Source organism: Oculina patagonica, chromosome 10 (genome assembly GCF_052425735.1).
Source record: "Oculina patagonica isolate OP01 chromosome 10, crgOcupat, whole genome shotgun sequence".
Taxonomy (NCBI): domain Eukaryota; kingdom Metazoa; phylum Cnidaria; class Anthozoa; order Scleractinia; family Oculinidae; genus Oculina; species Oculina patagonica.
The window spans coordinates 16,313,152-16,326,656 of NC_135767.1; the positions used below are offsets into that span (position 1 = coordinate 16,313,152).

At 39.3% G+C, this 13,505-nt stretch overlaps 2 protein-coding genes across 3 annotated transcripts in view; one reads left to right on the top strand and one right to left on the bottom strand.

Moving 5' to 3' along the window:
* Positions 1–1,564, bottom strand: part of LOC144628957 (uncharacterized) — a 39,254-nt gene extending 37,690 nt beyond the window's left edge. Inside the window, exon 1 of one of the 2 annotated variants that reach the window (XM_078487080.1) lies at positions 1,205–1,564. The gene's annotated coding sequence lies outside the window, so the exon portion shown is untranslated. Of the gene's footprint in view, positions 1–1,024 lie in introns of both variants that reach the window. The other variant, XM_078487079.1, reaches the window with a different exon arrangement.
* A 129-nt stretch (positions 1,565–1,693) lies between these two features.
* Positions 1,694–13,505, top strand: part of LOC144629261 (uncharacterized) — a 45,970-nt gene continuing 34,158 nt past the window's right edge. The window contains exons 1-10 of the mRNA XM_078487490.1: positions 1,694–1,948; positions 2,044–2,149; positions 3,934–4,324; positions 5,306–5,703; positions 6,298–6,423; positions 7,289–7,694; positions 8,744–9,138; positions 10,012–10,137; positions 10,393–10,816; positions 11,384–11,781. Of these exons, the coding sequence (XP_078343616.1) occupies positions 2,065–2,149; positions 3,934–4,324; positions 5,306–5,703; positions 6,298–6,423; positions 7,289–7,694; positions 8,744–9,138; positions 10,012–10,137; positions 10,393–10,816; positions 11,384–11,781 (2,749 nt within the window). The 5' untranslated portion in view covers positions 1,694–1,948; positions 2,044–2,064. The remainder of the gene's footprint in view (positions 1,949–2,043; positions 2,150–3,933; positions 4,325–5,305; positions 5,704–6,297; positions 6,424–7,288; positions 7,695–8,743; positions 9,139–10,011; positions 10,138–10,392; positions 10,817–11,383; positions 11,782–13,505) is intronic.

Sequence of the window (13,505 nt, forward strand, 5' to 3'; positions counted from 1 at the left end):
AGAGTTATCGTTCCGAATTGGCACGTTTTCTATAAAGGGACTATGTCACAGGGATTTCGCAGATTTTTCGTCTAAACTGTTCTGAAATTAGTGGTAGGCAACTTAACCCATGAAATATTTGAACATCTAAAGGAAAATATGACCTTAATTTGTGCATAGAAACCAAGGTACGGCTATAAATATCGATATTTCGAAAACGCACGAAAACAACTTGAACACGTTTGCCGAACTTTTTCAAATTGCAAGACCGTTCTATCCGAGCCATCCGCAGCCAAGAATGTTCGTTAACAGTTTCAGTGCTCTTGCATACAATTTTTGATAAAAATGGACCATTATTTTTTAGGTTTCCTGCGACACAAATAACAATTTTGGCTGTTCAATAATCTGGTAAAATCCGCGACAAAGCTCCTTAAATTGCAACCCATTGCAGGTCCATCGCAACTCAGTATTTAATGAACACAAAACGGAACTTGTGATCATCAATTAGTTCCTGAAAATTAACTCGAGTGTCCCTAGAAAAGGAAGCACGTTAATTATACGCTATTTTACTGCTCAACTTGCGGCAACGACCACAACAGCAATGAATATCAGCCCAATAAACACCGCGTGATACATTTCAACCCCAAAGTGACAGACCAATAATGCTGACCTTTTCAGCTCCAGACAAGATTTTTTTGATATACCTCAGTTTTGGATGAAAGAGCAAAACATCTTCTACGACAACCTTCACAGCACGTTTAACAAATTATTAAATTTCAGTCATCTGCCAAAGGGGTTTAATTTTTTGGAGGTTGGCCGTGACGTTTTGAAAACGTTATTAAGCCGATTTCGAAGTGTCAGGGCTTTGAAAATCGCGTGAAGCAATAACATTTCACTGAATCATGAATACAGTATATTCACCGGGCTTCAGTTCATCGGAATTATCTTTTATACCACATTCTTGAAAGAACACAAATTGCTGCAAACGTTCAGGGCTGCTAGCTGGGTTATGAGACGGGTATCAAAGCAATATTAGCCACCTTACCTCAAAAACTGGTCCAGACGTGTCTAATATTTACTGCGTAGCAGGAATAACTGCATGCCTACAGATGCAGATATGTTATTTTCATGCATGCACGACCTTAAACAATGGATGGAAGTTTATTATCATTGGAGAGACATCAACCTACGGCAAAAGTAACTTCTATCACAAACTGACACTTACCACTTTTCAGCACTGCATGGAACTAACTGCTAGCTCCTGTCGCATACACGCGAATATTGGAAATAAGACACCAGATGTTAGATTAGCTATGTTTATTTTCGTGACGATTGTATTGCGGGAAACAGGGTCAAATATTAAAAAAGGTCTTGTTACTGACTAAATGCATGACTTTTGCGCATTGTTTTCGAATGAATAATATGAATAGAAATCAGTGCTTTATTTGTTCCAAAACGGTATTCTAGAACTTTCCGAGAATTCAAGTTCCTAAGTTCTTCAGTTACTTCCTTGTTCTTCTTCCTGATCATAGTTTTCCGCCTTCGTCGAAGATAATGGAATGAAGCATTTGAAACCACTTTCACGTCAGCCCTAGCAGATAACTCCTATAAATACATCATTAGCTGACAACGATATAAAAGGGTAAGTCCCTCAAAATCCAAAGGCATTCCGCATGCGCGAAAGTACATAACGCAACGTTACAGTCTTAGAGTTGTCTGTTAACTGCGCCATCTAATTCAAACTGTAGGTTTCCCTTGCGTACGTATTGCTGTCTCTGGACCAGCCATGGGTATTTTTAATTTCGCGTGACAAACTTGGAAGGTAGATTTTGCGGTAATTCGTCTTTATTCAGGACATGCCGAGTCATATCTGGCCAATACCCGTGTACAGACCTAATTAGTGACCTAGTTTTGCATTTTTCTTCCAGTTGGATTCAAGCAAAGGACGTCATTGCCGTGTTTTCCTTTGGTAAGAGTTATATTTTTGTTTGAAAAGGCTGCGTATGTTACAAGCCTGGCGTTTGTCAACAATTTTTTTTATTGTTTGATCTTGTAGCATGCTAGCACGGTCCATTTTCGGAAACGATGAGTGTCATACGCATCCGGAGCAGGATTTGGTCGCTGTTTATCTTGACGCTTATTCACAAGCAAAGTATTAAAGTTTGTGAAGGTAAATTTCTTGACTAAATTTAGAAAATCCTTTTTAAAATTTCAAGTGTGCCAAAATGCATGATTTACACAGCCGCCAGTATGTGACGTTTTTTTATTGTTTGAGTGTTATGTGTAAGTAGCATTGTAGACATAACAAACTGTTGAAAACAAGTATTACCGGATACCGCAGCTTGATTCACTAGCACCTCGGTCGGGTGTAAATTAATTCGGTTTTCTTTTTTCATCTTCTTATAGCTCCCTTAAAATAACAGGAATCAACATGGCGGGCCCATGCCCTTGAGTCGAGTTTGTTTTAGAGGTAGCGAGACTGATACTAAAAGACATAGCTCGTGGTATGTGGAAAAAGCAAAATTAAAGAATTGATTACCACTTGTTAACAAACCGTTATTATGTCAAACTGTGTTATAACGTTCCTAGTTATATTAACAATCCTAGAAAGAGATATAGCTGTTATCTTCCACTTATCGCCCTAATGGTTTTATATTATTTATTATGTTGAATAGGCCTTCGTTAAAATGTTTTAAAACACTTTATGTAATGTTTAATAAATGAGCAGCAGTGTTTTATCAAGTCTAAAACACTCGGCTTCAAAACTTCTGATGAAGATCAACTCGTTTATGAACTAATATTAAGATTTGGGGTTATTTTGGCCTAGAAAACTGTACGTTAAGTTTGACCGTGTCTTTATCAGATACAAAGACACACGTTAAACGTAAAATTTATTTAGTACTTGGCTTCACACTAGAGCTTAAAGTATAGTCTAAGTGCACTTGGAACCTACTTTGAGTGTGAAGGGGTAAAACGTACTTACTTGAACTTCTCTTGGTGACCATGGAAACTTTCGTAGTTCAAAGAAGCCGAAGTACGCCACCAAGTATGGTCTACACCACACTTGAGAACGCACTTGACCAATAGGAAATGGAAGCCAACTGAAAGCGCGCGCGTGCAGCGTTGTCACGATTCTGAAAAACAACTTGCCAGCTGAAATCAGAAGAAATTTAAAATTGACGGCTGGTGTTCGGAGGAGCAAGAGTCTTTTATGTAAGTTAACAAAGAAAGAAAAGAAAAGTCGATGTATATGGTTAAACTTATAATAAACTTATAATCCTATTTTAACTACCTTTTTCAGAGACGGTTTAAACCAACGGTTTTCATTTCTACCACGAAATGCGGTTCTTCAAAACCACGTACTCGTTAATAACAAAGTACCTGTGCATTTCTTGTAATGTTGAAATTTTTTGGGTCAAAAGTAACGACAAAATAAATAGGAGATTACAAAAAACTATTCTCTTTTGCAAAGGCCTCATGATTTCACAAGCGTGCAATCGTGTTTGTGATAATTATGCGTGACTGATTTACCCCGCGAAAGATGATTGACAGCTTATACCTCAAGTAATATACTTAGTCATTAATTGTGAAGCCAGATTTTGTAAAATACGACTTAAGATTTTTAAGTGCACTTGATTCAAGTGCTGACTTGAAACTAACTTAGCTTCTAGTGTGAAGCCAAGTAGTATTTTCTTTATAAATTATTAACGGGTTCTTGAACATGGAACTAAACTAAACACACTTTATTGATCTGACATTCTAGAATTTTCCCAGAGGCTTTGTTCACCTTTAGGATATTAATTTGGCGCAAATAAGATCGTTCTTGTCATACTCTGAATTCCTTTTTCCCTTTGCCCAAAACGCTTACTTCAGTTGCAAAAGTCATCACTGTTAATTCAGTTCATCATTCTTACATAAAATAACTTGACGGTTCTTTTACTCTTCTCTCCCTAGCCTCTTTATGCAGTCCTCCATGTTTACTTGTATCAAATACATCGGATATTGTTGCCATCGACTACCAAAGTGGAGCCGTCAATCCGGTCATTTCCGGTTTAACAAGAGCTGTTGCCATAGACGTTCATTTCAGCTTGGGGTACATATTTTGGAGTGATGTACAGGAACAAAACATTAAACGTTTCCACATTGGAGGAAGTACAACAACAATTATCACAGGGATTGGGGTCTGTGACGGACTGGCAGTGGATTGGAGGTCATCGCAGCTGTACTGGACTGATAAAACATCTGATACCATATCAATATCAGACCTAAATGGCAATAACCGACGTACTTTAATTAATTTAGGTCTTGAGGAACCCAGAGGAATAGCTCTTGACCTTGATAGCAGGTATTTTTTAATATTAATTTCAATTCCACTGAAATTACCGTAAAGGCATAACTGCGCAGGGTTTAAAACATTTAAAACAGACAGGAATGTAGGAGTCTCTACATTAACTATCTTAGGAGTTAAAAATTTCAATTCTTTTCAAGTTGCGTCGTCCGTGACGTAACATAGGTAAAGTCTGTGTTGGAGCCTAGTGGCCCATCAACTCTGAATTCAATTCAGTTGAATTGAACTTATCCCGGTTTCAAGTTGCCTTTATAGTTGCCTTTATTTAAAAACACGATATGGATAAAAGCTTACAGCTTGTGGGGTCGTGTAAAATAAGTATTTAAAGTTAAAAATATTTACTTACAATTAATTAGGCCATTTACATTTGTATTTGATTTTAAAATTATTAAAGTTAAAAATATTTAAACTTATAAAACTATTTACATTTGAATTAATTTAAAAACTAGCGCTAAAAGTAGGTAAAATATTTTTGTTTAAAGTTCGTGGTTGATACAGATAAAACATTAAAATTGAAATCAATAAAAGCATCCGAAGTTTTCAGCATGCGCACAAGGTTTTTTCGACGTGTTACATAAGCCAGATCTTTGTGTTTTGTTGATAGCGTGTTCCAGAGCACGGATCCTCGGTATTTTAATGAGTCTTCAATTCCCCCCTGGATGGGTTGTTAGTCCATCGCAGGGTTACCCCCAGCAGTAAATTCACCGGTTCCCATTTAAACACCTGGGGAAAGAGAGGCACTGTGAGAGTAAAGTGTCCCCCCCCCCCCCCCCCCCAAGGACACAACACAGTGACGCCGGCCAAAGCTTGAACCCGGACCACTCGATCGAATATCCGGTGTCCAGCGCCCCAACCATTAGGCCACCGCGCCTACCATGAATTCATAAAAATGCTAGAATAGCATTCAGGCGAAGCATCTTGCCATCCAATAACGAGGCAGATCAAATAACCAAAAGTCCATTTTTATTTTTCTGACAGCTTAATGTTCTGGACTGACTGGGGATCCAGTAAAAAAATCGAAAAAGCGTCATTGAGTGGAAATCAGAGAGTAGCCATCGTGACAACGTATCTCTTTTATCCAAATGGTATTGAACTTGACAGAGGAAACAAGCGCATCTTCTGGGTGGATGCAGGGTATGACAGAGTAGAATCTGTCGACTACAATGGCAACAACAGAAAGCAGCTTTTTCAGATGAGTGGTTTACATCTTTTTGACGTGACGCTAATTCCACCTTTCTTGTTTTTTACCGATTGGAATACGAATAAAGAGGTTCACAATCTAGATGCTACCACTGGAGAAGTAATCCGCAGTTACAGCATCGGCGGAGGACAGCCTATGGGCATCGTAGCGTACGATTACGCCCGGCAACCTCCAGGTAATTTAACTCCAAATTTTGGCACACCTGCATGTCAAAAACGGGTATAATGGCAAAGTCAAGAACCATAGACAAACACACTTGCATCCAAGAGAACTTTAGTTTACTAGCTAAAGTTTAACTATTCTTCCTGGAGTCAAACACATTTTCAAAAATATTGTTCCTTGCGGAAACTCTGACATTCTCTCCTTGAACGTCAGAGATTACGGCTGAAAATCTGTCGGTAGCAAAGAATGTTGAAAATTAAACGGCCATTCCCGAAATGTATCTTGCCCTTAGAAAAAGGGGTCTTGGAGCAAATCCACGTTTATGAAAATGTTTCATCTGTACGTTCATTGTCATGCAATGCAAATCAAATGAACAGTTTTCACCAGAACTATTCGTTGCAAAATAGAGACAAAAGGTAACCTGGAAATGGCCATCATTTCTTGATCCCTTCTCTCCCTAATCCTTCATATTACACCGTTACTGCATATTGCAATTTTTAACCTTTTCTTATCCCGGCTTTGCGCCATAGTTCTTTATAATTTTACTGGTATTGGACACTATTTTTGTATACTCCGTTGATCTCACGGGATTTTACGTCTTTAAAAGCTTCAAGTCCTTGCGCTCAGAACAATGGAGGATGCAGTCATTTTTGTGTGGCGAAAGCGCTTGGTTATGAATGCGTGTGTCCAACTGGTTTGACAGTGAAGCAAAATGGAAAGACCTGCGAAGAGAGTAAGTATTTTTTTTTTTTGAATGACGTTGTTTTGATATATGTTTAGCACTACGAGTTGACGAAGTTAAACTATTCAATCACAACAACGCTGATAATTTTCAATAAAAACAATATGCTATTATTGGACTAGACTTCACGGAGGCCAAACTTTAGTTGGTAAAGCATTAAGGAGGGGGGGGGGGGGGGAGCCCACGGGTAGAGTCAACACCACGAGTAGAATACATTTAAAAGCAAAATCTGTAGCATGGATTTGTTGAAATTCGCGTTACTGAAAAACACTATGACGACATAAAGTTTTTGTGACGTCATAACTTTAAAAATAATGATAATTTCAACAATTGAATGCTACCGATTATGCTTCTAAATGCAGGCTACCCGTGGTGTCGATTTCAACGGAGAAAAATGTAAGCTGTGTGTTTTTGGGGGGTTTTGTGTTCTGAACACGTGACCTACCAAATATGGTCATGACTTCCTATAATAAAGGCAACATTCAATAGAAAAAACATGACGAAAAACTAAACCCAAAATACTAAGGGAGCCCAAGATATGACGGTTAGAAGCCATCAATAACAACCGGGGAGACAAAAAACTTTTTCGATGGCTTTGTAGATAATACGTGTTGGTATTTGCCTTTTGAGCATTTCGTAGTCATTTTCGTCTTATTTAGCTTCGCGATGGGAAATTGTTATAAGGGATACTACAGTTTCATACACATTTCCTTTTCGTTATATGAACCTTCTAGAAAAAAAGTACAGTTCTTTGTTTTCCAAGTTGAAATGTCAAAGCATTAAAGCGCGCGGACATTGAACGCCTTTCTCGACATGGCGTAATAAGCCTAAATCAGTTTTCTTGTCCCAATTACAGAACCAAAACAGTTTATTCTCTTTGCTGATGCTGACGACAAATCCACGAATTATATTCTACTGAATGTGAACTATTTCATCTCTCGAACTCTTTTTCACCATCTTGGAAGTCAGCGCCCCATTGCTTTGGATTATGATCCCGTCGAAGATCGAGTGTACTGGTCAGACATTGCACATGGTCGAATCTTTAGCGCTTTTTTCAACGGAACTTCATTGAGGACTGTGTTTCACTGCAACGTCCAGCATCCGGACGGCCTAGCCATTGACCATGTGGGGCGAAACATTTATTGGACTGACACAGGAACCAATAGGATTGAAGTTGGACGGCTTGATGGAAAAGGCAGGAAACTGCTGATTAAAGACGGACTTGATGAGCCCAGGGCAATAGTACTCGATGCCAGAAATGGGTAAGTTGCACTAGTCTTTTCGAAACGTGGTTTCCAAAAATTGGTGATATGGTAGTTTTTAATGAAGTGTTCTAGACCCGCAACCAAAATAGTCACTCTGGCCAAGCACAAAGGTCACAAACAATCCCAGTTAACCAATTAAACTTAACGCAAAAAAAAAAACATGTACATTGTGCAAAACGCTACAAAATGTGCGTGAGCAAGTCGCAATTATTTTTGGTTTACTTCTGATTGGATGAAAACGTGCCTAAGTCGTTTTCTAGATTTTTGGTTTCAATGATCGTGATTAAAATTCAGGAACGCTTTAACCCTATTCAGACCGGGGGGGGGGGGGGCTTTTGAGGCCCGCGCTGACTTTGAACTTTTATAACTTTTTTAAGATTTAACCAAACGCTGCCAAACTTTCTGAGTTTTCCTAAAATTTGTCTGGCAACAATTTGGTCGGGTTGGATGGTGTGTCAGGAACTTGACATCACCATGGAAACGGCATTTTGACAGGCATGTTTTCCCAAATTTGTAATTTTGCCTCTTTTTGTTAATAAAAATCAACTTAAATGGAATTATGTTTACATTTTTACGGGTTTAAAGCACATTTTTTATTCATTTTGAGTACTTTGCAGTGATTTTGGGTGGTTTTCTGGCATTTTGGAAAAATTTTGAAATCCAAGATGGCGGATCCAAGATGGCGGCTGTTTTGACATCATGATGCAATTGTCACGTAATGTGACGTCACCATCCCACGTGATGTATACCAAAAGAAAGAGTTTCGGACGTACAATATATTCTATAAGTTTCATGGTGATTACTTAAATATTCTGGAAGTTACATAGGGGGGGCTTCCCCCCCCCCCGGTCTGAGAAGGTCCAAAAAAGCCCTGTCTGAATAGGGTTAACATTCTGAGTGGAAGGGCTAGAAGGGAAAATATTTGTTATTGACGTCGTCGTCGTAGATGCGCGCACAAGTTTTCTGCAATTAATGTTGCATCGTATAGCATTATTTGTAGTGGTTATTTTTATTTTGTTTTGTTTTGTTTTGTTTTTGCTTTTCAGCATCATGTACTGGACAGACTGGGGTGCCAGTCCAAAGATCGAGCAAGCTGAAATGGACGGTTCAGCGAGACGAGCCATTGTAACAGGAAACCTTGCCTGGCCAAATGGACTCACTATCGACCAAGCTACAAACCGTCTGTTTTGGGCTGACGCTAAACTGGATAAAATTGAAGTGTCAAACCTTAATGGGGGAAACAGACAGCTTGTATTGTCATCTGCGGCCAACATCCATCCTTACGGACTAGCTGTGTACCAGAACGTGCTTTACTGGACCGACTGGAATAGCAAAAGCATATCACGTTACAATTTAAGCACTGGAACCCAGGATATGATAGTAACTGGCCTTCAACAGCCGATGGACATTCACGTGTTTGATCCTTCCTTGATATTTTCAGGTACTTAGCTAACATTTTCTCTCTTAGAAATAGATTAATGTGAAGCTCTACAATTTACCTCACTCCATACAGTGAATAATGCGCAGCCGGGAGACCTGATCTTTCAAGTGTTCACGGTATCCAGTATTATTGTCTTGTGTTATTACCTTAGGAATCAGCCAATTATCTAACAGTCATCAATAAGTATTCAACAGTGTTCTTGAAGTGCTTTAAAGGCTGTATAAAAACAGACGTTTGGAGGAAACCCCTTCATCAGTGTGAATATGATGTCTAAGGAACGCTTTAAGCTTATGCAAGCATATTTTTGACAGCTTACGCCGTCAGAATCAATTTGCCGTCTATATTTTCCGTTTTAACTAATTTGCTGAGCCATGTCTTCAAGAGCTCCGGCACCACTCATCGGTTTGTCGCCGTCATATTGCAGATTTTTATAAGAATTTTCGCGAGACGAAAAAATTCGCTTTAGCGAAAAAAACGGACTTAAAAGGCAAGCTATCTGAGACCTTTTATGCCAACATCAGATATGGCTTGCGATTTAGACCTCTGTATGTGAAGGGCCACCAGTTTAAATAAAGCCGCTTACTTATCATGCAACCATTAGTCACTGCTAGTCACGTTCTGTTTACGTGCTGAAGTACAACAGTATATATATAACACAGCACTTTTTTCCATCTGACGTCACATTTTTCATAATATTGCCTACACATGAAGTTTTAACGGGTAGTCAGTATTGTAAGCTGAGATATGTCATGCGACGATAGATTAACCAATGAATGTGCGCACTTTCGCTAGGGAAAGAAGCTATATAACAATCGTGTTTGCGTTCAGTAAGTCAGAAAAAATATTACTTGTCATGTTTTTTTCTATTATCAGGTCCTCATAGTTGTTCTCAAAACAATGGACTCTGTAGCGATTTCTGCCTTTTAAAGCCAGGAGGATACCAGTGCGCATGTCCAACGGGCATTGCTCTAAAACCTGATGGTAAAACTTGTGACTATGGTAAGGACTCATCTTATTTGTTTCAGTCCTTTCAGCAGCCTTTCTGGTGTTGAACGTGTAGTGGCTGTTTTCATTTTGAATTTGAACGCCATAGATTAAGAACCAAGATATGGAGTGTAGGATTTTATCTTGCCAAAAGTGTAGAAATCAAACGCAGAAGATGATATATTATGAGAGCATGTCGTAAATTTTCTGAATGTGACTATAATTGCCTCCAATTCTCAAAGGTAAACTTTGTTTTCTTTTTTGTCCAAGATATGTTCCACAAGACAAGCTCAGAGAAATTTATGATCTATGCTGAAGCGTACGTTGGAAAAATTTACAAGGTTCCTCTGGCAGTTCCGGGAACTCCTTGCCTTCCTCTTGGAATTGACACGAACATCACAAGACCTGTAGCTGTTGATTATGATCCAGTTGAAGGCAAAATCTACTGGACAGACGTGACCTCCAAACTTGTGGCCAGAGCATTTCCCAATGGGTCTTCAGTTGAAGTCATCGCGTACAACAATGTTGATACTCCCGACGGGCTGGCAGTGGATTATGTTGATAGAAATATTTACTGGACTGATAAGGGAACAAGTAAAATCGAAGTAGCTCGATTGGATGGGTCATTTAGAAGAAGTCTTATCACATCGAGCATTGAAAGTCCCAGAGCTATACTTCTCGATATTGCAGAAAGGTAATCTAGAAATCCCAAGAATTAAGCAGCTACATATCTTTTTATATCGGAAAAGTTTGCAGATTTCAAGTCTAGTCACTTTACTGTTATTTGCTGGACCTAATTTCGGAAGTATTGGAATTTTTCGGTAACGTTTAGGAATTTTCGCAAATCTTTCCGCAGGAAAGACCGGACTGTGCAGAATAATCTTATGAGATATTTGAAAAACCTCAAAAAGTTATCTATGGAAATGTGCGAAAACATTCGGAATGTGACTGACTTTGTTCTGGCATATTCCCGCTCTTCTCTAAGAAAGGTCTTGGTCGTAAGTATCCACTTATGTCTAGGATTGAACACAATTATTGTTTAATGAGTACTTCATGTTTAACTGTGTTACTTGACATTTCCATATTACTTCATTTATGACACATTTTGGTGTGTTTTGGTGCTTTTTTATCGATGAGGACACTTTGTGATGCCTGTAATGAGGAACGTGCATCTCATTAGCGTTCAATCCTGGACATATCTGGCCTATTGGGAAAAAAAGCCGTATGTTTGTGTCAACGTGAGCTGTTTCTTCTTTTTTAGGAAGATGTACTGGAATGACTGGGGATCATTCCCAAAGATTGAAAAAGTAAACATGGATGGTTCTGCCAGAACAATTCTTGTTAGTTCTGGATTGATATGGGTGAACTCGCTTGCTCTGGATTACCAAAATAGACTGCTGTACTGGTGCGATGCTAGCCTTGATAAGATTGAAAGGGTTGACCTCCAAGGAAATAACAGAGTAGTTATACTGGATTTGTCAGTGGGTAATATGCACCCGTTTGGACTTGCTCTGTCTGATGACGCTCTCTACTGGTCTGATTGGAACAATCAGAGTGTTCATAAATACAACATGACAACTTCTATAAATGAAGTCCTTGTTCAAGGAATGGGAACTCCTATGGAACTACACATTTATGATCATGCGGAAGTCTTTTCTGGTAAGACATTTTTAAAAGAAAACATTTGATAAACCACTAAACTCCTTGGCTCCTTAACTGTTTGTAAATAAGGGTTCATTTATTGGACCTAAACGTTTCGAATTCTTTTTTTTTTTGCTGAAAACTGACAAACGTCCAATATTTTAACTAAAAACAGCTGAAAAAATTACACTGACAATTTGTCTAATTTGGATTCCCAATATGGTCGAGACAGCAGCAAAAGTGTAGAAATTTTCAAAAATAATACGACTTTTTTCATTTTCACAAACATGTTTCGACGGTACATCCGTCATCGTCAGTGTGACGGTTATGAAAGTTTACAGTGATTTAAGACGTGCCTGTTACAAATCATACGTTACATTGCGTTGAAAAGCAATACGCTAGATAAATTTCGAAGTTAACGGAATTAAAAAGAAGCGCGCGCGCGTGCAGCTATAGGGAAAGCGTCAAATTGATGTGTTTGACCTGTTGATTAAGGTCCGGCCTTTCCCACTTGATGTACATAGACTCCTTAAGCTTAACCTGGTACTTAGTAGGCGCAGAGTCTAAGATCTTGAAGCAGTCTAAGTTACAAGAGGTACGGCATGACTCTGAAGCCTGCAGATGCTTATAAACGTGAGAGGTTCTGTCCGATGACAAGTGCTCGTGCACGCGCGTGAAGAAATGTCGGCTTGTTTCGCCAACGTAACAAGCATTACAGCTTGCACAAGAAAATTTGTACACGATGCGCGTACAGATGCGCGTACGGATGCGCGTACCCATCGACATCAAATTTGTTTTTTCTACTTTTAAAATTAAGAACTTGTTCAACGTGAAAGATCCTCTCCCTGACAGGCTCCGTACGCGCATCGTGCTTTCCCTATAGCTGCACGCGCGCGCGCTTCTTTTTAATTCTGTTAACTTCGAAATTTATCTAGCGTATTGCTTTTCAACGCAATGTAACGTATGATTTGTAACAGGCACGTTTTAAATCACTGTAAACTTCCATACCCGTCACACTGACGATGACGGATGTACCGTCGAAACATGTTTGTCAAAATTTAGAAAAGTCGTATTATTTTTTAAGATTCCCAATACTAGTAATACGTGACCCGCAGGGCCTCGCGAAGCTCTGGGTTGGGGAGGGAGGGGGGTCTTATAAATAAGGAGTGATAACTGGTTTTAACCGGTGATTTGTTATTGCTGCCTAGTAACGGACATGGCCGCGACACCCTCGTTCCCAGGGTCTACTCCGCTTTGAAAATGGCGGCTCTTTCTGGTTCGTAAAGAGGTATAAAGCGTTGGGAAGCGCAGGCTATTTTCAAAATGATCGACAAATTATTGGATATTCGCATTTTGGACATTTATTTCAGGGCATTAAAAAAAAGAAGAACGAACGGCTGGAGGATTCGAACCCTTCGCCCGCGCGCCCCTGCTGGCCATGGAAGGTTTATAGCCTGAATAGGCGTTGAGGGAGTATTATGTGGAAATCAGTGTTATTTTAATCCGAAAAGAAAAACGATAAAAATGAAAGGCTCAGGATTCGAACCCACAAAAAAAAGTAAAAAAAAAAAAAAAAAAAAAAAAAAAACCTTAGCCGGATTCGAACCCCTGCCCTCAGTCCCGAAGATCTGATTTAAAGTTCGACGCTCACACCATTAGGCCACCAGCGCGCGGCCATATGACGTCATTTCCGCCAGACACCAAGCTCACAAATATGACCGTAAACTCCACACGAGAATTCA